General features: G+C 35.7%; 1 protein-coding gene across 2 annotated transcripts; it reads left to right on the top strand.

The window, feature by feature from the left end:
- Window positions 1–792: 792 nt before the first annotated feature.
- On the top strand, window positions 793–12,095 carry LOC146937520 (protein CLT3, chloroplastic-like). Of its 2 annotated transcripts, none has more exons than XM_085751787.1 (10): window positions 793–1,269; window positions 2,774–2,919; window positions 3,516–3,553; window positions 4,314–4,429; window positions 6,803–6,902; window positions 6,987–7,022; window positions 7,379–7,429; window positions 7,522–7,645; window positions 10,947–11,072; window positions 11,579–12,095. In XM_085751787.1, exons 1-10 carry the CDS (start codon window positions 914–916, stop codon window positions 11,746–11,748), a joined length of 1,263 nt encoding a protein of 420 aa, XP_085607913.1. In that variant the 5' UTR covers window positions 793–913; the 3' UTR covers window positions 11,749–12,095. The 2 variants fall into 2 exon arrangements, with proteins under 2 accessions (XP_085607913.1, XP_085607912.1); XM_085751786.1 differs by having other exon boundaries at window positions 793–1,305.
- The last annotated feature ends 9,777 nt before the right edge of the window (window positions 12,096–21,872 follow it).

Here is a 21,872-nt window from a genome sequence, read left to right as displayed (position 1 = left end):
AACCCTATAAACTATGTACTTTAACACATTTTTGAACAATTTCAATTTCATAATTCGAACAAAGAGTATTTTCCAAAAAAAATAAAATAGGGTGCGCTAGTATCACATTTGAGGGCAAAGATCCTTCAAAGTTGAGGGTCTCCATTGTGGATGCTCTAATGCATTATTAATTACTACCTGCGTCCCAATTTAATTGACACAATTTTGTTTTTCACACATATTAAGAAAAATGTATAAATAAAGGGGAAAGTGGAATATATTGTATTGGGAATGATAAAAGTAGTATTATTTAGTGTTATATTGTATTAGAAATGATGAAAGTTGTATTGAAAATTGAAATGAGTCAGTTATTTTGGGACACTTTTTTTTAGAAAATGGGTCAGTTATTCCGGGACGGAGGGAGTACTTTTTTCCAATAGTACTCCTTAATTATTACTATGCACACTACTTTCAAAGTACCATATTCTACTTTAATTTATAATGATGGGAAGTGCACCAATAGTTAACAAGGCTATTTTAGTAAAAGTGTCATGTCTACAGACAACATTATTGCATTTCTTAATATGCGTGTAACAACGACACTCATTTTAAAACGGAGGGAGTATTCAATTTTCTTAAAAAATAATTTGAAATTACCGTTTTGTATTGCTTTCCTCGTGTGGTTTTTGAAACCTAATGGGAATTTATTTGCCATCGAAAAAAAAGTCAGAATCCACCTTTTTGTCAAGTTGTCACACACTCACTCTGTCACTCACACTATTAAATTCTTTTATTTTGGAACATAACTTTTTTATTTTCCATTTTTATACAAGTGTATTCGCTTTCACCATGTGAGACACACTCAACTCAACTATCATCACCCAAATCTCTCTAAACATACAAAACTGTAAATTTCTGCACTTTTCACCACCCTATGACGTCACTCTGCCGGCGGTCACCTACCGCCGGCACCGCCTCCCTCTCCGGTCAAGTCCGCCTACTCCAACCAACAAACTCCATCGCCGGAATCCACTACGGCTATTCACTTCAACGCCAGGGAATCTCCGCTTTACAGCTACGGCGACGGACGTGGATTCCGGTTGTAGAAGCGAGTGGCGCAAGGGAGAGATCGGATTTCAGTGAGGAGGATGAGAAGAAGAGGATTGTGGAGAATAATTGTCAGAAAAGTGAGAATCAGACGGTGAAGGTGGTGGTTGCTGCGGCGGCTGTTGTTGTATTCGGCGTCGGAAATAGGGTGCTTTATAAGCTGGCGTTGGTTCCATTGAAACAGTATCCATTCTTCTTGGCTCAGTTTTCAACTTTTGTGTAATGTGTTACTTTTCACTACTTTTGATTCTATTATTTTTTGTTTCATATACGTATATCATTTTGTGTGGAAATTATGAAATTTCAATGAATGTTAGTAAAATGCTACATGACACCGACACTTATTTTTTTGCCGGGATTCGAAGTACAGACCTTGCATATTGTATGCATAAGCTAAAATGCTATATGACACCGACATTTCTGATGATAGACTAAATAAATGTTGATTTTAATTAAAATCGAACTTCAGTGTTAGTAGTGCTTTATAGATTAAATATTGTAATGGAAATCATATAAAATTTTTTAAGTATTTTTTATTTTACTTTTTGTTTTTCATGAAACATTAATTTTTTTTTGTTTCTATGCTTTATACATTAAAATTGCAGAGGAAATCATATTATGTTTTTTTTTTCTTTCTAAAAATAATTAATTTTTTTTGTTAATGACTACGATGGTTGTGCTAAATCTTCTTTTGTTGTTGAGTAGATTGATTCCGTACTTAGTTTATTGATTATTAGTTTTCTTAATTACGTGGTTATGTATGTATGTATTCTTTGCGGTGAAAGGTTACATATATTAATTACATTTGATTTGATTTTGTCAACAAGTTATATTTAACTAATATTTTAAGAGTTTAATAATGATGAGCTGAGAGTACAAAACAAATTTGCACACAATCAATCAAAACATTTTAAATTGCCACGTTAATTAAATTATCTGTTTTTAATTGACACGACAATTCAAAATGTTTTGATTGATCGTGTGTGCAAAATTGTTTTGGACTGTCAACACCACAATTAAACTCTATATATTTAATGTAACTCGTTTTTTTTTTTTTTCAACATTGTTTATAACAAGTTAATTTACTACCCTTATTTCGTATGATATTGGTGTATATATACGAAATTTTCTGTCATTCAACAAGTTTTTGAAACCTGAGTTCCACTTTGATTGAACAATTCTTGGTCGATTTTTTTTAATCATGCCCTCTTCTCTTGGAACGGAAGTGTTATCAGTTAGCACAGAAAAAAAAAAATTGGTCATTCTATTTTTTTAATATGCAAAATTTAAAATAATTTTGTAAAATAAGTCAAAATTAAAAAAATTGCTTATATTTTATTATTTAGTTTTACCATGTGTAACCAAAAAAAAAATTAGTTTTACCATGTACCCTAACATTTTACTATATTTGATATGTCCTAAATCTTATTTAAAAAATTGCAATCAAATTAATAAAAAACATTTTTATACTCTTATTTATTTCTATTGTATTTTATTATTATTTACACTAAGTAATATTTAGATCCTAATACATAGAATAACTGAAAAAGTATAACTAGGGAGTTTGGAAAAAAGAAACTGATGAATATTTTATCCTGTTGTCGAATAGCATAAAATGCAGATAGCAGAGTTCCCCCTCCCCTTTTTGGTTATATAACTACTTATACTGCTAATTTCTTTCTTTCAGATATGTAATTGTATACTTTTCTGTTTTATATATCCGGTACCGTGCTGGCATTGTCACTGATGAGATGTTAGCAGTGCCTAAAACTCCATTTCTGATTGTTGGTCTCTTGGAAGCTCTAGGTGCTGCCACAGGAATGGCGGCAGGAGGTAATGCTTGTCCTAATTTATGATTTCTGTTTAATACCAAAGTTTGTGGCATTTTCACTTGATTAAAAATGCTCCTGTCTTTAGTAATCTTTCATCAAATTTTCTTCCTGAATGGCAGAATTGTGAACACTAAAGAATTAACTAAATATGATTATAACAGCTGCAGCCTCCAGGCATGATATACTGGTCATTTTATTTATGGAGAATAATAATATATCAGTTAACAATTTTATAGGTTTACAGTACTAGCAATGCATATCATTAAATTTTTCTCAACTATCATCACTTTTTCTGTCATTATTTTTAATGCGGTTAGTTATACCAATTTAAGATTTCCTGGATGAATTGAGCATATATCTTTAATATTAGAAATGATTGAAAGATTTCTAAGATTCTTATTTTCATTTTTATCTGCATTTTATGTCGTTTTCTTTCAACTCTAATTTTTGAAGCATCTTGGAGTGCAACCTCTTAATATCGCATAGATATTCTGGGAGATAATAAGTCAATACTATCATTTGGATGTACGTCTTATAAATAAATATGCACGTGTCTCTAATTTATTTAATTATTTGTTTGTTTTTATGTTGTATCAGCAATGCTATCGGGAGCATCAATTCCAATATTGTCTCAGGTAAACGCCATCAGCATTCAATTGCTCTCTGCCAATTGTTGTGATCTCCATCTTCTAAGTTATGTGTTTTTCCGCTATTAATAATGTTCGATTAGATAATTGAGTAGGTGTTCTTTGACATAGGTGTCATTGTTCATAAATAAAAAAACACTGGTGCGGTTAGTTACATTAATCACGTACCATAGTCAAACAAACATATAGAAAACATGCATCATCGTGTGTGCATGTGCTAGACGAGTTTGGTTTGGTACAAAACAAGTCCTAACACCATATGCCCAATAATAGATAGATTTGAACTTCCCCATGAGCTACACTATTTTTCGAAAGCTCTTTCCGTCTACTACCATGATTTTTTTCAATTAGATGTCTAATCCTAGATACTACACAGTCCTCTAATGTGGGTCTGCTGGTGGCAATGACACTTTGGATGATGAGATAGGCCTGGTTACAACTGTTGTAATCTCCACCTTTCAAATGTATGAATTCCATTATTCGTACCATATAAGGTATGTTACTTCATTGTGTAATGTCTATTGTTTCATTCGTCTATAATTCCTAGAACACCACTATTGTCGGTCGACTTGTATAAATTGGTCATTAGGTACCTTCCACCCACAGAAACAAGACCAATAGATATATTTCTTAGATGTAAAACAATTTCCTTGATACATGACGAAAAATTGTGATCTAAGCAACTTGCTTACATTTCATGTGATAGGTAAAATAAAGATAGATAACTTCACCTACAATTTTCTTGCAGACTTTTCTTGTGTGGCAAATTCTCCTGTCAACTATTTTTCTTGGGAAAAGATATAAGGTCAACCAACTACTTGGATGCTTTCTTGTGGCAATTGGTGTAATCATCACTGTAGCAAGGTCAGTCATGTTAATTTATGCATGTGTTAAGTGTCAACATATACACTGCACTTTAGAACCATGTATATGTAGGCAAAAGAACATGATCTATAATGGCGTTTACTGTGAATCAAGAAATGAATCTGAAAGATCATAAACATTTACACCCATATACACTATTAATAGATGCTCTATGGATCATTTTGGTCAAATTGATTGAAGGAAACTGGGTTTCTTGCTTTAACTTGTGAGTATAAGAGGATGTGGGTTAATGCGGTAAAAAAACTACTCAATCGCTTTCTAATTTTATTGACTCTATGTTACTTCACTTGTATCATATTTCAAATGAAGTCTGAAAACTCTTTTGTTTTGGCTTATAGTAGTTACATTCCCCTTAGGTGCTGTTATTTTATTTTAAAAAATTGTTATTTTAAAATTGTTAACATCTTATTACACATACATGTTGCGATTTTTAATGTAGTTGTGGCTCGTACAGACTTTGTAACTGCTCCGAGTAGATTGGAATCATTAGCTTTCTAGAAACTTTTTCTTATTTATTATTTCTTAATATTATGTATATAATCCCAAATGACTGGGTTCCTTCCGAGCGATTCATACCATTTTATCTCTATTTTCTCAAGTTTCTCTACCTAATTCTAGGTTTTAGAAACAAATTCAGTGGACCTAAGTAAACTCTTTTTCCGAACAAAAATCATAACTGATGTCCTTGATATATTTTTTTTCTCTTGAAAGACCAAAGATAGTATAAAACTGAGGGAATATAAGTGGTACTCCAACCACTATCCTTGCTATATGGTTGTCTGCCCATCATTGAATCTGGGTCGTCTGCACTAGGTTCAAAGTAGTTCATCTGTCATCCCCCCAGTAATATGTTTTCAAAGTAGTTCATCTGTCATTCCCCCAGTCATATGTTTTCAAAGTAGTTCATCTGTCATCCCCTCAAGCTTCTGTGGATGATAGAATCAGCATTAAATCCAACCAGCAGTGGGAAGAACAAATTTCAAGAGACAATGGTGATTTGTGGAGGCACCCAGAATTTTGTTGCTGTTGAATTGGTGGAAAAGACAAAGATGTCTGTCACAAACACTTACCTTATTTTTGTTTAGGTTGGACATGGTCACAGAAAGGTGAAGGAGAGTGTGTAAATCTGTAGATTGAGGACATGCAAATTCAGAAGAATTGAATTTGTTGTTCTTCAGTTTGGGTGGTGCAGATGTTGGCTTGGGGCTGGAATCGTTAGCCTGCTTTGAAGAATTAAGGGCATAACTTGACAGTGAGGGTTAAGGAGGATATTAAGGCTTTGTTTGGGAGTTTGGAGGGGAGGGGAGGGGAGAGTTTTGGAAAAATGGAAGGAATAAGTGGAAGAAATAGAAGACATTGGGAGGAGAGGGCTTTGGAGGTTAATTTTTTACTCATAATAAAAAATCCCCCTCATTTGGGGGAACTCAAAAATTGTATTGGGGGAGGGTTTTGGGGGGTTATGGAGGGTTTATATGAATTTTTCAAATCCAATCTATGTTGTTATTATATTCTTAAAATTAAAAGTATATTAATCATAAGTATTAGTTTATCATTCTCTAAAAAAATGTTCTTTCAAAAAATGTGAATTTTTTGTCCATTTTTCTATATATTTCCAACCCCTCAAAGCCCTCCCCTCCCTTCCCCTCCAAACTCCCAAACAAAGCCTAAAGGAAAAAGGTCAAGGGTTCATTGTGGGGTGCAACAAGGTTGAAGAGCATCCAGCTGCAGAATTTGGCATTATATCATTTGTAAATTCCAATGGTCAAGTGGCAGATATTCTCTCTGTCACACCGAGGTCCTAAGATAATGTAGGTTTTATTGGAATTTGGAACCATTAGACTTATGTGATTGAGTAGACCAAGATCCATTCATTATATCATTAAACATGTAATTAATGTGTCTTATTCCAAGTAGCATTGGAACCATTTGTCCTCTAGAATTCTTCAATATTTTTTTTTGTAAATAAGTAGATTGCAGTTATTTTTTGAGACATTTATACTCCTTCCGTTTCTAGATAATTTTTCATTTCAAATTGTTTGTCGTTTTCTGTTTTCAAGACAATTTTTTTTTTCCTAATTTTAATCTCAAGTTAATATGTACATATTCCCAACTTATTATGCTCCACTATACATTTATGACAATGATTAATCTCCAGTGGTTAACAAGGACGAGGATCATTTTGTAAAATTAACACACATTCATTTATTGTTTATAAGCAGAGAGAGTAATTCTAACCTTCTGAGTGCATTTCATGCAAGCAATTCACACCACTGTCTGTACTTTCTCAAGTGTAACTTTGTGTTTGTTCTGTTTGAGTATTTCTGATTATGCACCTATGCTTACTTAATGTAGTGGATCTGGTGCCGGGAAATCATTGCAGGAAGCTGGTATATTTTGGAGTCTTTTAATGATGGTTTCATTTTTATTCCAAGCAGCTGATACTGTGCTCAAGGTGGTTGCTTTTTAATGATATTTTATTTTTTTAGGTTTTGAACTATATCTCAATGGTAACTCACGGCCTTTGTATACTATGTAGGAGGTAATCTTTTCGGATGCAACCCGGAAACTAAAGGTATGTCAATGAATATTTTTTTATCCATATATGTGTAAATTATGACTTGTCATAACATAGGTGTTGTATGTATTACCGAAGTAAGTATGGTGAACACATCTACCTCTAAGATTACTATTGATAATGATGTTTCTAAATTTAAGTATAACCTGCAAAAAACTGACATCAAATGGTTGGTTATATTTTAAAAGCTTGAAACAAGTAAAGTCTGATGGACTCGTTTATGTTGTCAGTTAAACATGCTTTTCTAATGGATGTTGCTTATGTATTTCTATTTAAACTTGCAAAATAATGTAGCTTTTACTTTCATATAATCTAATATATTAATTATCAATATTCAATATCATATGAAACAGGGAGGTTCTCTGGATTTATTTGTTGTCAATTCCTTTGGATCTGCTTTTCAAGTAGGTATCCAGCAATCTGTCATGAAATTTGCATCTTTTGAATTACAACATAAATACTAATGGATACATAAATGAATATATGTTTAGTGTAGGCGCTGTTTATATGCCTCCTCCTCCCTTTCTTATCAAAACTATGGGGCATCCCTTTCAGTCAACTGCCAAACTACCTTAAAGATGGTGCAGCCTGCTTTCTGAATATTGGGACGCTGTCTAGCGGTAAGCTGTATTTTCTTTTACGTATTGTCCTTTGTTATGGAAGGTGACTACCAAAATATATTTAGGTTATCAAATATGTTGTTTAGCTTCGTATCAAGTTCATCAAGGATTATATATGACCTAGATCTACCCACAGATGTGTATGATGTGATCAACCAAACATGGATAAATAAACAAAATTAATATTTAATTATTTTTTAAAATTTGTGCAAAAAGGGGGAGCTTTGGTGCAATGGTAAAGTTGTTGTCGCGTGACTGAAAGGTCATGGGTTCAAGTTCGGGAAACAACCTCTTGTGTAAAAAACAGGGTAAGACTGTGTACAATACACCAAAATGTTGGGACCCCTTCCGGTTTAACGCTAACCTGTTTAAATATGGTTTTGTTAGGAACCATTGTTGTCAAATATCCCATGGTGGCACTATGGCAGATATCGGTGGCTGCTTTTTAGAAAACCGATATGCCCTATTTGTGAAGGATGGCAGTGCCACGGCGCCATACTCGGAAATGTTTTCCAGTATGTCAGATTTTTGGCTTTCCGCCATGGTCGCCATCTGCCATCGATAACACTATTAGGATCCCGGAAATTAGATTGAATAGAAAGAACAATTGTATTAAGAAAATAGTAAAAAACATGAGAAACATCTTTCCTCCAAGGTTTCCCCTTCACACTATAGTCACTACTCTATTCTCAAAAGATACTGTATTCAATGATTCCCAGAGGCGGAGCCAGAAAAAAATGCTCGGGTGGGCCACTAAAATAAACTATAATATATAAACATAAAATTAAAGTTGTAATAAGCATTAAGCATGAAGTTGAAGTGGTGGAGTTGGACTAAAAAGCTCGGCCGGGTACTTCAAAAAAAGGATTTACATATTTTACTACCGCTATAAATTTTGAAACTGTTTGTTTATGTTACAACTGTTAATTGTGGAGAATTTTCAGTACTCAGGACAATTATAAGGGAGGTTTGAAACCCCGCAAATTAGAAGGTTTGTAAACCTCCGCTAACCAGCCAAGTATAAGCATGACAAAAATCACTGTATGCCACTTTTGGAACTGCCGAAAACTAAAACCATTGAAAAATCGTTTAAAATCTCGAAAAATGGACATAATTTTTTTATTTTTCCGGGTGGGCTACTACACCATTTTGTAGGGATTTTGGACTTGTCGAAAACTAAAACCGTCACAAAATTGTTTAAAATTTCGAAAAACGGACCTATGGTTGTTTTTTTAATTTTTCTATGCCCATGAAGGGCTCCGCCATGATTCCCCTCTCTATCATTGTTTTCCCCAATTTAATACAAATACTTTCTGTAACTAAGCAATTAACTAACTAACCAACTGATTCTCCCTATTCTACATCCTAACAAAACAACCTTGTCATCATGGTTGCAATCTACTAAACTATAAGTTGAATAGTTGGAAAAATAAACCATTCACCAAAATCCACTGTTGTGAGCATGTGGATGGGAAGAAAATTCTAATGAGCTCCTTCCAATTGTTGCCATAGTTTGATGATTCCTCAATTTTAATCTAGTCTTCCAATTCCTATGCATGTCTCATTTGTCTTGCCTTTTTCGTAGTATTCGCAATCAATGGCTTCCATTGAGATGTATGTGGTTCTCAGTTTTGTTTGCTCAAAACAGGGGTCATGCTCCAGTAGACTTTCTCCTTAAGCCCAATAACAAGCTTGGATTATAGAGATTCTTAGTTTCTTCTTCTTCTTCGCAGATCTCATTGCTAAAATGATTGAGTTGAAGATGGATATAGAGCCCACACACTAACATTGATTTAGCCACTTCTTCTTGACCCATTAATTAAAAAATTGGATTTTTTTGGCAGTTTTGCAAACTCGTCCACTTCTTCTTGATATTGGACCCAGCTACTAAGATCAATTTGGGCTGGATCCACCTGGTCAACAGAATGATCCACTGCTGAAAATCCTTTCTTCCCTTTCACTCTTTCCAAAATCAAATTTCCTATGACAATGCAGCACAGCTTCGTGCTCATTCACGGTGTTTCTACCCAATGTTGTCAAAATTGCAATTTTACTTGAAGCATCGCACAATTGTTTATACCCAATGTTGTCAAAATTGCAATTTTACTTGTAGTATCGCACAATTTGAGATCATTTCCCCTGTTATGATCTTTGACAATAAATAGTATGGGTAAGTATGTAAGCACTTGGGGGACCCTTCCTTAAAAGCTAGCTATCAAGGGGGAAGAACCAAGCAGCACTTAAATCCAAGCTTTGAGCCTCTAAAAAACTGTTGTAACTATAGACTTAAATCTCATGATATAAATTGAAGACATTATTCTAAAATCATCATTGAAGGCAATGTAATATCAACTTCCCTTTAAAGATTTTTTAGGCTGTGAATATGCAATCCTCCATGGTCGGTGAGTTTCTATCAATTGCATCAATTGCAGATTCCGTGATGCTCTCCAAGTTGGCTGACGTAATGGTCTTTTAATCATAATTTTATCTTCTAGTAGAATATGGTAGAAATGACAATCTCTGGACTGTATTTGACCCCGCAATGAGCTGCATCTCAAACTCTAATCGAAATTCAGTATTTGCAGTACTCTATTTCCCAAATAGATTTTGCTAACTTCAGAGTCATATTTCTGGTAAGTATGGCTTGAGAAACATCACAAAATAGACAAGGTTTTGCCTTTGATTTTCGCTAATTTTTCTCGTGATTCGAATTTGTGCAAATGTTGGTTTTTATAGTAATGGATCAATCAGTAATAAGCCTCCATTCTGATTTCCCACAAGTGATAATTCTCACCCTATAATATTGGCAATGTTATGGCTGGGTTATCAGATTCGTTTGCGACTCTCAGTGTAAGTGTTTGGTGGAACTCTAGTCTCAACCAAACACCATTTCCTATAAGAACAATAAATCTCAGGTTACCATTTGTTTGAATTAGGAAAGAAATTCTTTCAAGCCTTATGAAATGAAAACTGTTGTCTAACCTTCAAATCATACTAGCAATCTTTAAATACTTGAATTTGTAATTGCAAATTAATAAAATAAAACTACCCATAATTTTGTAACAGCCCATTCTCAATTTTTAGTTACTCACTATCTCCCATAATTCTCATAACCAGGTTTTGAATTCATAACTATTGGAATTCTACCATAACTTCAGTAATAGGTAAAAGTTCATATTCCCACCAGTTTCCAATCCTGTGGTTAAAAATAAAAAGTTTCAAATCCAAATTTTCTGTAGTAATTCTTGTGAAAAAAAATAAAAATTGCAGAGATTAACCTTGCATTGATTTTTGTTTGCAGGATGTGATGGAGCTCCCTTGCTGCCCTTGCTGTTTATTATTGTCAACATGGGCTTCAATATCTCCTTGCTTCATCTCCTCAAGATCTCTTCAGCTGTTGTCTCTTGTCTAGCCACCACTGTAGCAGGTATTATTAGATTTGTTTCTCTCAAAGGATATCAATATTGATGTGGCAAGTATTCACAAAACATCAATGATTTGCTCATGTTGAATGTGTTTTGAGGTTTCAAGATTGATGTTAGATTTTTAACATCTAGGACTAGTTGCTAACACTGCAAAACAACAGGGTATTGTTTTTTTGGGACAGAGATCATGATACTCATTGATAATTTATTCAATCTTGGGTTTCAAGATTGGCATTAGACATTTAGGACTACAGCTAAAGGGCATTTCTCAAAACAAATTTTGGGCGATGATACATATTATATTTGGTTTCAAGAAGAGGAGGGCCTCTGAATTATTATGTGCAAAGTGGAAATATATGAAATGATATTAGTATCTGAAATTTGAAAGTAGATTTACCTAAATACGAGTATTTTCCTTTTCTTCCATTTTATTTAAATGATAATATTATTTTAAATTCATGGTAATTGGTTATAAGCTAACACCAAACTATACATTCCTATGTGACAGTCCCAATATCAATCTATCTGTTCACGCTGCCACTGCCATACCTTGGTGTTGCCACTTCTCTTCCAACAGGCTTTCTTGCTGGAGCCATCATTCTCATCATGGGATTACTCATTTATACATGGACTCCTCCAAATGTTTCCTCCAATGCTTCCATGACTGCACCCACATAATGAAGCCAGGTGCAAATTTGAACCTCAATAGTTGCACCATTTCTCGACGTACAGAGTATAGATTGCAAACAAGGCTCATGAAAGCTAACGGTGCAACCGAAGATTCAGGCTCATTCTTTCACAAGATATGGGGAGACATGAAAACGATGTAATTTTTGTTTCAATAACATTTGCTGAAAATGATGAAGAAAATAAAACAGGAAAAGAGATCTTCCTGAGCTTGCTCAAGTGATAAATGAGCATAGCTAGATTTAGTTCAATTTTTGTGGAAAAGCAAAATTGAATAGAGGGGAAAAGGCATTTCATCTATTGAAATATGAAGAGTTTTTTTTTTTTCTTTTTTCGAAGAGAATGTTAAAATTATAGTAGCGATGCATTTAATATCCTTTTCGTTTTTTTAATGGCAAATATATATGTATATATATATATATATATGTATATATATATATATATATATATATATATATATGTATATATATGGGGAATGCTACAACACACCCACTCACTTTTAGGGGTGTTCGCGGTGCGGTTTGGATCGGTTTTGAGGCAAAATGTCAACCGATCCAAAATAAAAATCTCATGCGGTTCGGTTCGGTTCGGTTTGGATGAGTATTCTAAAAAAATCCGAACCGAACTGATCCAAATATATGCGGTTTAATTTGGATCGGTTTTTGGATGTCCAAAATGCAAAATATATTTTTTTATTTACTCTTTTTTGAAGAATATAATTTTTTTTATTAATATTAATATTACACAAACACGGTAAAATAATAGGTTTGATGCAAAATATATTAAAAAAATAAAATTATAGTATGAAAATTATCGATTATTTTTGAAACATATGAAGTAATAATAATATAGATTAAATTAGTGCAATGTATGAGATTAAAATTTAATAAACAACATAATAATGCAATCTATAATACTAATAAAAGAATAAATAAGTATTAATATTTATTTTTGCGGTTTGGTTCGGTTTGGTTCGGTTTTGAAAAAGTGATCCGAAATCCGATCCGATCTTAGTGGTTTTTACAAAACAACATCCAAACGCATCCAAATATATTCGGTTTTTTGCGGTTTTTGGTTTTTTTAGATCGGTTTGCGGTTTTATTTTGGATCGGTTTGGATTTGAACACCCCTACTCACTTTTGTGAAGGTGTGTTTTAGCATGTTACACCTTTTTCATCTAGACAAATAGATTCTTTAGTTTATTTTAGAAAAAGACAAAATTAAGGGACACAATTGTAATTGACATTAAATGTTTATTTTTTATTTCTAAATTCCCTATTCTTGGGTCCACCAAATTCTTTTCCTTAGTCTCTTGGCCACTGTTCTTCAATCTCTCTTCCCGTTTCCTTCTTGTTCTTTACTCTCCACTATTCTTGCATCCCCTTGATCACCATCTCTCTAAATTTGCGAGTGATTTGTTATATATAGATTATGAAACAAATCTTAAACAATCAGAAGCTTTTGATATGAACAAAACCAGTGCTGCATATTTTTTGTTACTTGCGGGTACAATGAAAGATATACGATTCTATGCTAAAAATCATGAAAAACTTAGAACACGAAAATGCATATCAAGCTTTTTCTTCATGGCATCAATTTTTTTTTGTCCATTTCATACTAAAATGATAGTATGATATGTATAAATCATAGGAAACTTCTTCTTCGTTATAATTTTGATTTAAATAAATTAATTAATTAATATCAAATTACAAAACTTCTTCTTCGTTATATTGTGTTCTTGAGCAAATTTGAGGAGAAATGAAGTTGTGGTGTTGAATTGTGCATGAAAGGACATATTTAGGAACATGGTTTGAATTGAATTGGACTTGATTTGTGAATTTTTCTCTTAACATTGGAAAAACGGTCCAAACGTTGATTTTTCCGAAAACTCATTTTTCTCCAGAAATTGAAGTGGGATTAAAGTTGTATAATGTTTATATGATTTCTAAAAATGGCTGTGATTGGTTTCATCAAGTTTGAACTTGTTTTGCTTTGAAAATGAGGATTTTTGTGAAAAGTGATAAAGTGAGACGAACTTTGAGTTTTTCATGATTTCGTCACACTTGGCCGGTGAAATGCCAAGGTATCCTCTACTGCACTCATATGTAGCCTAGAGGTATACTTAGTTGAGGCATTGGAACTTGTTTACTTGGTTTTGGCTTAAATGCTCAATTATTTCTAATGTTGTGATTTTGAGAGACGAACTTAGTTGAAAATGTTTTTAAGAGCGAATTTCCTTATGAATCCTTTATGGATAGTTGATATACCTTACGTGAAGATGTTTGATGATGTATAAATATGTCAACTACACGTTGATTGAATTATGGATATTGTTGGTGATTGTATATATGTTGGTGAACTATTGTCGATTGCATATATACTAAATGTTGGTGATGGTGTGGTGATTTGTTTGTATGAACATATGCATTTGTAGTCGAGTCATATGTTCATGCATTCATGGCTGATGGTGGTGGATTTTATATCCAATTGAGGTGATTACGATGTTTTTGTTGGATCGGAGGTGACGACCTTGGAGGAGACTTGGTACCATATGCATCTAGATGAGTCTAGAGCCATTGCATACATTGTTGGTGAATTGAAATGCATTTGAGTTGTGCATGGTGATTGAATTTGTTAATTGTTAATTGACATGGTTGAAATTGTGATACATGTATGATACACTTGTTGATATGAACTTGGAATGATGATATCGAATGATAGGAATGTTGTGAATACTTGTGAGAACATATATGATTTGTTATTCATCGTTCTTGAATGTATCTTTCATTCCCAGTGTTCTTGTTAATTCTACTATGGATTATGATGATGTAATGCTAACCCTCAATGGTTTACCACCTACCTTTCTGTATGGACGGGTAGATGGAGTGCAGGATGCTTAGACTGTATGCTTGATGTTGCCGAGGAGCGGAGTTCCTCTTTTTACGTGCAAGTGTCTAGATTAGGGCTCTGATCTAGGGTAGTACTTGCATGCTGGATTCTGTTTTGATTATGTAGTTTTGGAGTTGAGATATTGATTGTATCTGAGATCTGGGGATATATTTTTATCTTGAGATTTGAAGATGTTATTCATATGGTTTAAATATATGATACACCGCTATGTTATGTAACTTGATAATTTAGGCATGTATGTTTTCGTTTTGATGACGTAGCATCTATTTCTAGATTATATTCGTATATTCGTGCGTTTTACCGCTTATTAGAAGTAAGGTGTTACAAGTTGGTATCAGAGCCGTCGTTAGTCTTGTCCGGACTAGCGTACGTTGAATTTTCCTGTTAGTATGCGAATGGTAATGAGTTACCTTCGGTACTTGTTTGTTGTGCTGTTGTTCGAATCTGTTGGTTGGTTTTGTGTAGTCTTGAGATGGCTGGTGGTAGAGATGATGCGGCGATTGCGCAGGCTTTGGCTTCGATGGCACAACTATTGGCTCAGGCTAACGAGCAGGCGGTAGTTGTCATTGTGATCTTGGAGAGACGAAGGAGCGGAGGCTTGATCGTTTCTTGCGAAACAGTCCGCCGACGTTCAAGGGTATGTATGACCCGGATGGAGCTCAGACATGCATGCAGGCCATGGAGAGGATCTTTCGTGCTATGGTGACTGGTGAGGATTAAAAGGTCAGGTTGGCTACTCACATGCTTGCTAAGGAGGCAGAGTATTGGTGGACCAATGCTAAGGGTAGGCTTGAGGCTGGTGGAGAAGCTGTGACTTGGGCTAGGTTCAAGACTGCGTTTTTGAGGAAGTACTTTCCTGAGGATTTGAGGACTAAGAAGGAAGTGGAGTTCTTAAATTTGAAGCAAGATAATCGTTCAATGGCTGAGTATGCTGCAAAGTTTGAAGAGCTTTCGAGGTTTTGTCCGTACATCAATGCGGAGGATGCTATGGTTTCCAAGTGTGTGAAATTTGAGAGTGGTTTGAGGCCCGACATCTATCAGTACATGTGTATTCAGGAGATCTGTGACTTTGATACTTTGGTGCATAAGTGTCGTATGTTTGATGACGCCGGGAGGGCTAAAGCTAATCACTACAAGGCTCAGAATGAGAAGAAGGGAAAAGGTCATGGATTTGGGAAGCCGTACAACAAGGACAAAGGAAAGAAGAAAGAATCTGGTGGAGGCTCTAAGTCGAGTATTGCTGAGGTGAGGTGCTACAAGTGTGGAGGCTTAGGTCATTACTCTAATGATTGCAAGAAGGGAGAGAGTTGCTACAAGTGTAGGGAAGCATGTCACAAGGCTTTTGAGTGCAAGGAGGAGATCACTTGCTACAATTGTGGTGAGAAGGGGCATATCAGTACTAAGTGTACCAAGCCAAAGAAGGCGGCATGGAAGGTGATTGCATTGAATGCGGAAGAGGTGGAGCATCCGGATAATCTCATCTGAGGTATGTGTTTTATCAATAGTACTTCTTTGATTGCAATTATTGATACTAGTGCTACTCATTCTTTTATCGCGGTTAGTTGTGTTGAGCGTTTGGGTTTGGTTGTGACTCCGTTGTCTCGAGGGATGGTTATCGACACCCCAGCTAGTGGTTCGGTGACTACTTCTTCTGTGTGTGCTAAGTGTCCTGTTAGTTTTGGCAATGTTGATTTTGAGTTGGATCTTGTGTGTCTTCCGTTGAAGCATATGGACGTGATTTTTGGTATGGATTGGATGTTGACTTTCGGTGTTAACATTAATTGTTTGACCAAGAGTGTAATGTTTTCTAAGCCGGTAGCAGAGGAAAGTGGGAGGTTCTTGACCGCGGAGCAAGTGAAGAAGTCCTTGGACGGTGAAGCTAGTGTGTTTATGATGTTTGCTTCCTTGAAGGAGAGTAGTGAGAAAGGAGTTGGTGATTTGCCAGTAGTGCAAGAGTTTCCAGAAGTTTTTCCGGACGACATTACCGAGTTACCGCCAGAGAGGGAAGTTGAGTTTGCAATTGATTTGGTACCAGGAACGAGTCCTATTTTGATTGCGCCGTATCAGATGTCTGCATCAGAGTTGGGTGAGTTGAAGAAGTAGTTGGAAGAGTTGCTTGAGAAGCAGTTTATCAGGCCGAGTGTTTCTCCGTTGGGTGCTCCTGTGTTGTTGGTTAAGAAGAAGGATGGAAGTATGACGTTGTGTGTGGATTATGGGCAGTTGAACAAGGTGACGATTAAGAATCAGTATCCGCTTCCGAGGATTGATGAATTGATGGATCAGTTGGTTGGTGCGGAAGTGTTCAGCAAGATTGATTTGAGATCAGGATATCATCAGATTAGAGTGAAGGCGGAAGATATATCCAAAACTGCGTTCCGAACAAGGTATGGACACTTTGAGTATTCTGTGATGCCATTTGGAGTGTCTAATGCGCCAGGTGTCTTCATGGAATATATGAATAGAATATTTCATCCTTTTCTGGACCGTTTTGTGGTGGTGTTTATAGAGGATATTTTGGTGTATTCGAAGTCGGAGGAAGAGCATGCCGAGCATTTGAGGATTGTGTTCAGAGTCTTGAAGGAGAAAAAGTTGTTTGTTAAGTTGTAGAAGTGTGAGTTTTGGTTGCGGGAAGTGAGTTTCCTTGGTCATGTGATTTCTAAAGGTGGTATTGCCGTGGATCCGTCGAAGGTTGATGCGGTGTTGCAGTGGGAATCACCTAAGTCTGTTTTTGAAGTTAGAAGCTTTCTTGGTTTGGCGGGTTATTATCGGAGGTTCATTGAGGGATTCTCTAAGTCGGCGTTGCCATTGACGCAGTTGACTCGGAAAGAACAAGCTTATGTTTGGGATTCTAAGTGTGAGAAGAGTTTCCAAGAGTTGAAGGAGCGGTTGACTTCAGCTCCAGTGTTGATTTTGTCGAATCCGAAGGAATCAGAAGTCTAAGATTGAACATCAGAGACCGTACGGTTTGATGCAACCGTTGTTTGTGCCAGAGTGGAAGTGGGATAGTATCTCTATGGATTTTGTTGGAGCTTTGCCAAAGACTGTTAAAGGTTTTGATTCGATTTGGGTAATTGTTGATCGGTTGACGAAGTCGGCACATTTTGTTCCTATCAAGACTGGTATGTCTGTGGCTAAGTTGGCTGAGATCTACATTGAGCAGATTGTTAGATTGCATGGTATTCCTTCTAGTATTGTGTCGGATCGGGATCCGAGGTTCACTTCTATGTTTTGGGAGAGTTTGGAAGTTGCTTTGGGAACTAAGTTGAGGTTGAGTTCTGCTTATCATCCCCAGACTGATGGCCAGACGGAGAGGACTATTCAGAGTTTGGAAGATTTGTTGAGAGCTTGTGTGTTGGAGCAAGGTGTCTGTTGGGTCGAATGTTTACCGTTGATTGAGTTTACTTACAACAACAGTTTTCATTCTAGTATCAGCATGGCACCGTTTGAGGCTTTGTATGGTCGGAGGTGTAGGACGCTGTTGTGTTGGTATGAGTCAGGAGAAAGTGCCTTGTTAGGACCGGATGTAGTGCAAGAGACTACCGAGAAGGTCAAAATGATTCAAGAGAAGATGAGAGCGTTTCAGAGTAGGCAGAAGAGTTATCATGATAAGAGGAGGAAGGACATCGAGTTTCAGGTTGGTGATCATGTGTTTTTTAGAGTGAATCCTGTAACCGGTGTTGGTCGTGCTTTGAGTGTCGGAGGTTGACTCCTCGTTTTGTTGGACCTTTTGAGATTGTTGAGAAGGTTGGGGTTGTAGCGTACCGTATTGCATTACCACCCGTCTTTGTCGAATCTTCATGATGTGTTTCATGTGTCTCAGTTGCGGAAGTATGTGTATGATGCGTCTCATGTGATTCAAGTGGATGATTTGGAAGTAAGAGATAATTTGACCGTTGAGACTTGGCCAAGTAGGATTGAGCATCGAGAAGTGAAGCATTTGCGTGGCAAGGAGATCATTTTGGTTAAAGTGATTTGGGTTGGACCGACTGGTGAGAGTGCCACTTGGGAATCGGAGTGTAGGATGAGGGTTGCGTATCCGGATTTGTTACCTTCAGGTAATTTTCGAGGGCGAAAATTTTTTTTAGTGGGGGAGAGTTGTAATAGCCCGATTTTTCGCTAGATTTATTTTATTATTTATTATTGTGTGTTATATGTGCTCTTATGTGATTATTTGCCTCTGTGTGTATTTTTGGTTGGGATTCGTAGCATTCGGTGTTAGAGGGGTATTTTAGTCATTTTGGACCTTGGGGCATTTTAGTCTTTTTGAGATTAGGGGTAGTTTTGTAATTTTGTTGAGGATTATTTTTAGTGCTTAGTGAGAGTTGTTATTTTACTAAGTGCTAGGGAGTTGTAGTAATTTATTTTATTACCGGTAGGTGACCGTTAGTATTACATTTTACCGTTAAGTGAGTAGTAACATTTTGGGTTAGAATAGAAATGGGTTAGGCCCATTAAGGCATTGTGAGTTAAGCCCAAATAGGTGAACCTATATAAACTCTTGTTAGTAGAGAAATATGGTTTTTCACCAACATTTGCAATTGAGAAGAGATAGAGATAGAGAGAAGATAAGGAGTTGAAGAGGAAGGCTAGAGCTAGAAGAGGAATTCATCATCTATGTGCTAAATTGAAGCTTGGGTTAGAGATTCTTGGTGCTAGAGGTAAGAAGGTTAGAATTCAACCATAATTCATAACTTTTTCCTTTTTACCCATTTTTGTGAAATTGATGAATTGATTCTAATTGCTGTAAATTCGTGCATAATTGTTGTTGTTATGTTTGAAAACATGATATATATGATAATTATATGATTGTATGTGAATTAACATGTTGAAATGCATAAATATTGGTATATTGTGTTCTTGAGCAAATTTGAGGAGAAATGAAGTTGTGGTGATGAATTGTGCATGAATTCGTGTTCATTAGTTGTTGTTGATGATTGTTGAACTGTTGGAATCGAATTGGTGTAACTGGAATCGTTGTTTATGGATTTGTGAGGAGATTTGTGGTTGTGTTGGTGTTTGAGAAAATTTTATGATTTTGATAAAATGAGCCATTTTGTTGTTTCTAATGCTTGAATCATGTTTTTTTAAGTGTATTGAACCTATATTGACCTATAAACACTTTCTGGAACTTGTTTTGGTGAATTGGGGATTTGAAAATTGGATTTTGGGGTGAAATGGGTTGGAACCCGTAACTGAGTTTTGACAGACTGAAGGAGGACGCTTAAGCGTTCTCACCACGCTTAAGCGAGCTGCAAGCGTGCTGCCAGCGTGCTGAAAACGTGAAGTCACAGTAGCTTCTGTGACTTGGACGCTTAAGCGAGCGGCGGTCGCTTAAGCATGCTACCCTCAGTTCAGCAACTTTTGATTTTTCGTTTCGTGCACTTGGGGACCAATCCGAGCTTTCTAAAATGTTCCTTTCAACTTGTTAAACCTCTGTTTATGCATTTAATCCTACTGGAACATGGTTTGAATTGAATTGGACTTGATTTGTGAATTTTTCTCTTAACTTTGGAAAAACGGTCCAAACGTTGATTTTTCCGAAAACTCATTTTTCTCCGGAAATTGAAGTGGGATTAAAGTTGTATAATGTTTTTATGATTTCTAAAAATGATTGTGATTGGTTTCATCAAGTTTGAACTTGTTTTGCTTTGAAAATGAGGATTTTTATGAAAAGTGATAAAGTGAGACGAACTTTGAGTTTTTCATGATTTCGTCACACTTCGCCGGTGAAACGTCAAGGTATCCTCTACTGCACTCATATGTAGCCTAGAGGTATACTTAGTTGAGGCATTGCAACTTTTTTACTTGGTTTTGGCTTAAATGCTCAATTATTTCTAATGTTGTGATTTTGAGAGACGAACTTAGTTGAAAATGTTTTTAAGAGCCGATTGCCTTATGAATCCTTTATGGATAGCTGATATATCTTATGTGAAGATGTTTGATGATGTATAAATATGTCAACTACATGTTGATTGAATTATGGATATTGTTGGTGATTGTAAATATGTTGGTGAATTATTGTCGATTGCATATATAATAAATGTTGGTGATGGTGTGGTGATTTGTTTGTATGAACATATGCATTTGTAGTCGAGTCATATGTTCAGGCATTCATGACTGATGGTGGTGGATTTTATATCCAATTGAGGTGATTACGATATTTTTGTTGCATCGGAGGTGACGACCTTGGAGGAGACTTGGTACCATATGCATCTAGATGAGTCTAGAGCCATTGCATACATTGTTGGTGAATTGAAATGCATTTGAGTTGTGCATGATGATTGAATTTGTTAATTATTAATTGACATGGTTGAAATTGTCATAAATGTATGATACACTTGTTGATATGAACTTGGAATGATGATATCGAATGATAGGAATGTTGTGAATACTTGTGAGAACATATATGATTTGTTATTCATCGTTCTTGAATGTATATTTCATTCCCAATGTTCTTGTTAATTCTACTATGGATTATGATGATGTAATTCTAACCCTCAGTGGTTTACCACCTACCTTTCCGTATGGACGGGTAGATGGAGTGCAGGATGCTTAGACTGTATGCTTGATGTTGCCGAGGAGCGGAGTTCCTCTTTTTATGTGCAAGTGTCTAGATTAGGGCTCTGATCTAGGGTAGTACTTGCATGCTGGATTCTGTTTTGATTATGTAGTTTTGGAGTTGAGATATTGATTGTATCTGAGATCGGGGGATGTATTTTTATCTTGAGATTTGAAGATGTTATTCATATGGTTTATATATATGTTCCGCTGCTATGTTATGTAACTTGATAATTTAGGCATGTATGTTTTCGTTTTGATGACATAGCATCTATTTCTAGAATATATTCGTATATTCGCGCGTTTTACCGCTTATTAGAAGTAGGGTGTTACACTCCCCACCTCACCAATTCATCAAATCTTTTTCCTCAAAGATTCATGATCAAGTTTTGGTTCCTCTATAATCCTACAAGAGATTGGTAACTTGGATTAAGCTTGTTTCTAATTCTTCTCCTCTTTAGAAGAGATTCAAGGCTAGGGTTTTCTATTTGGTAAAGTGGGAGCTGGAGCTTGTGTATGTTATGGTTTCATCTTGATCAAAGAAGTAATATGAAGCTTGGAATGGATTGATTTCATTACTTTTCCTCTCAAAGAGAATTTCATGGAGTTAGGGCTTTGGCTTGCTTGAGCTTGGGACTTGGAGCTGT

The sequence above is a fragment of the Medicago sativa genome, chromosome 3 (genome assembly GCF_051527215.1).
Source record: "Medicago sativa cultivar Bolivia chromosome 3, Bolivia_mono, whole genome shotgun sequence".
Taxonomy (NCBI): domain Eukaryota; kingdom Viridiplantae; phylum Streptophyta; class Magnoliopsida; order Fabales; family Fabaceae; genus Medicago; species Medicago sativa.
This window is presented reverse-complemented; position numbering and strand designations above follow the sequence as displayed.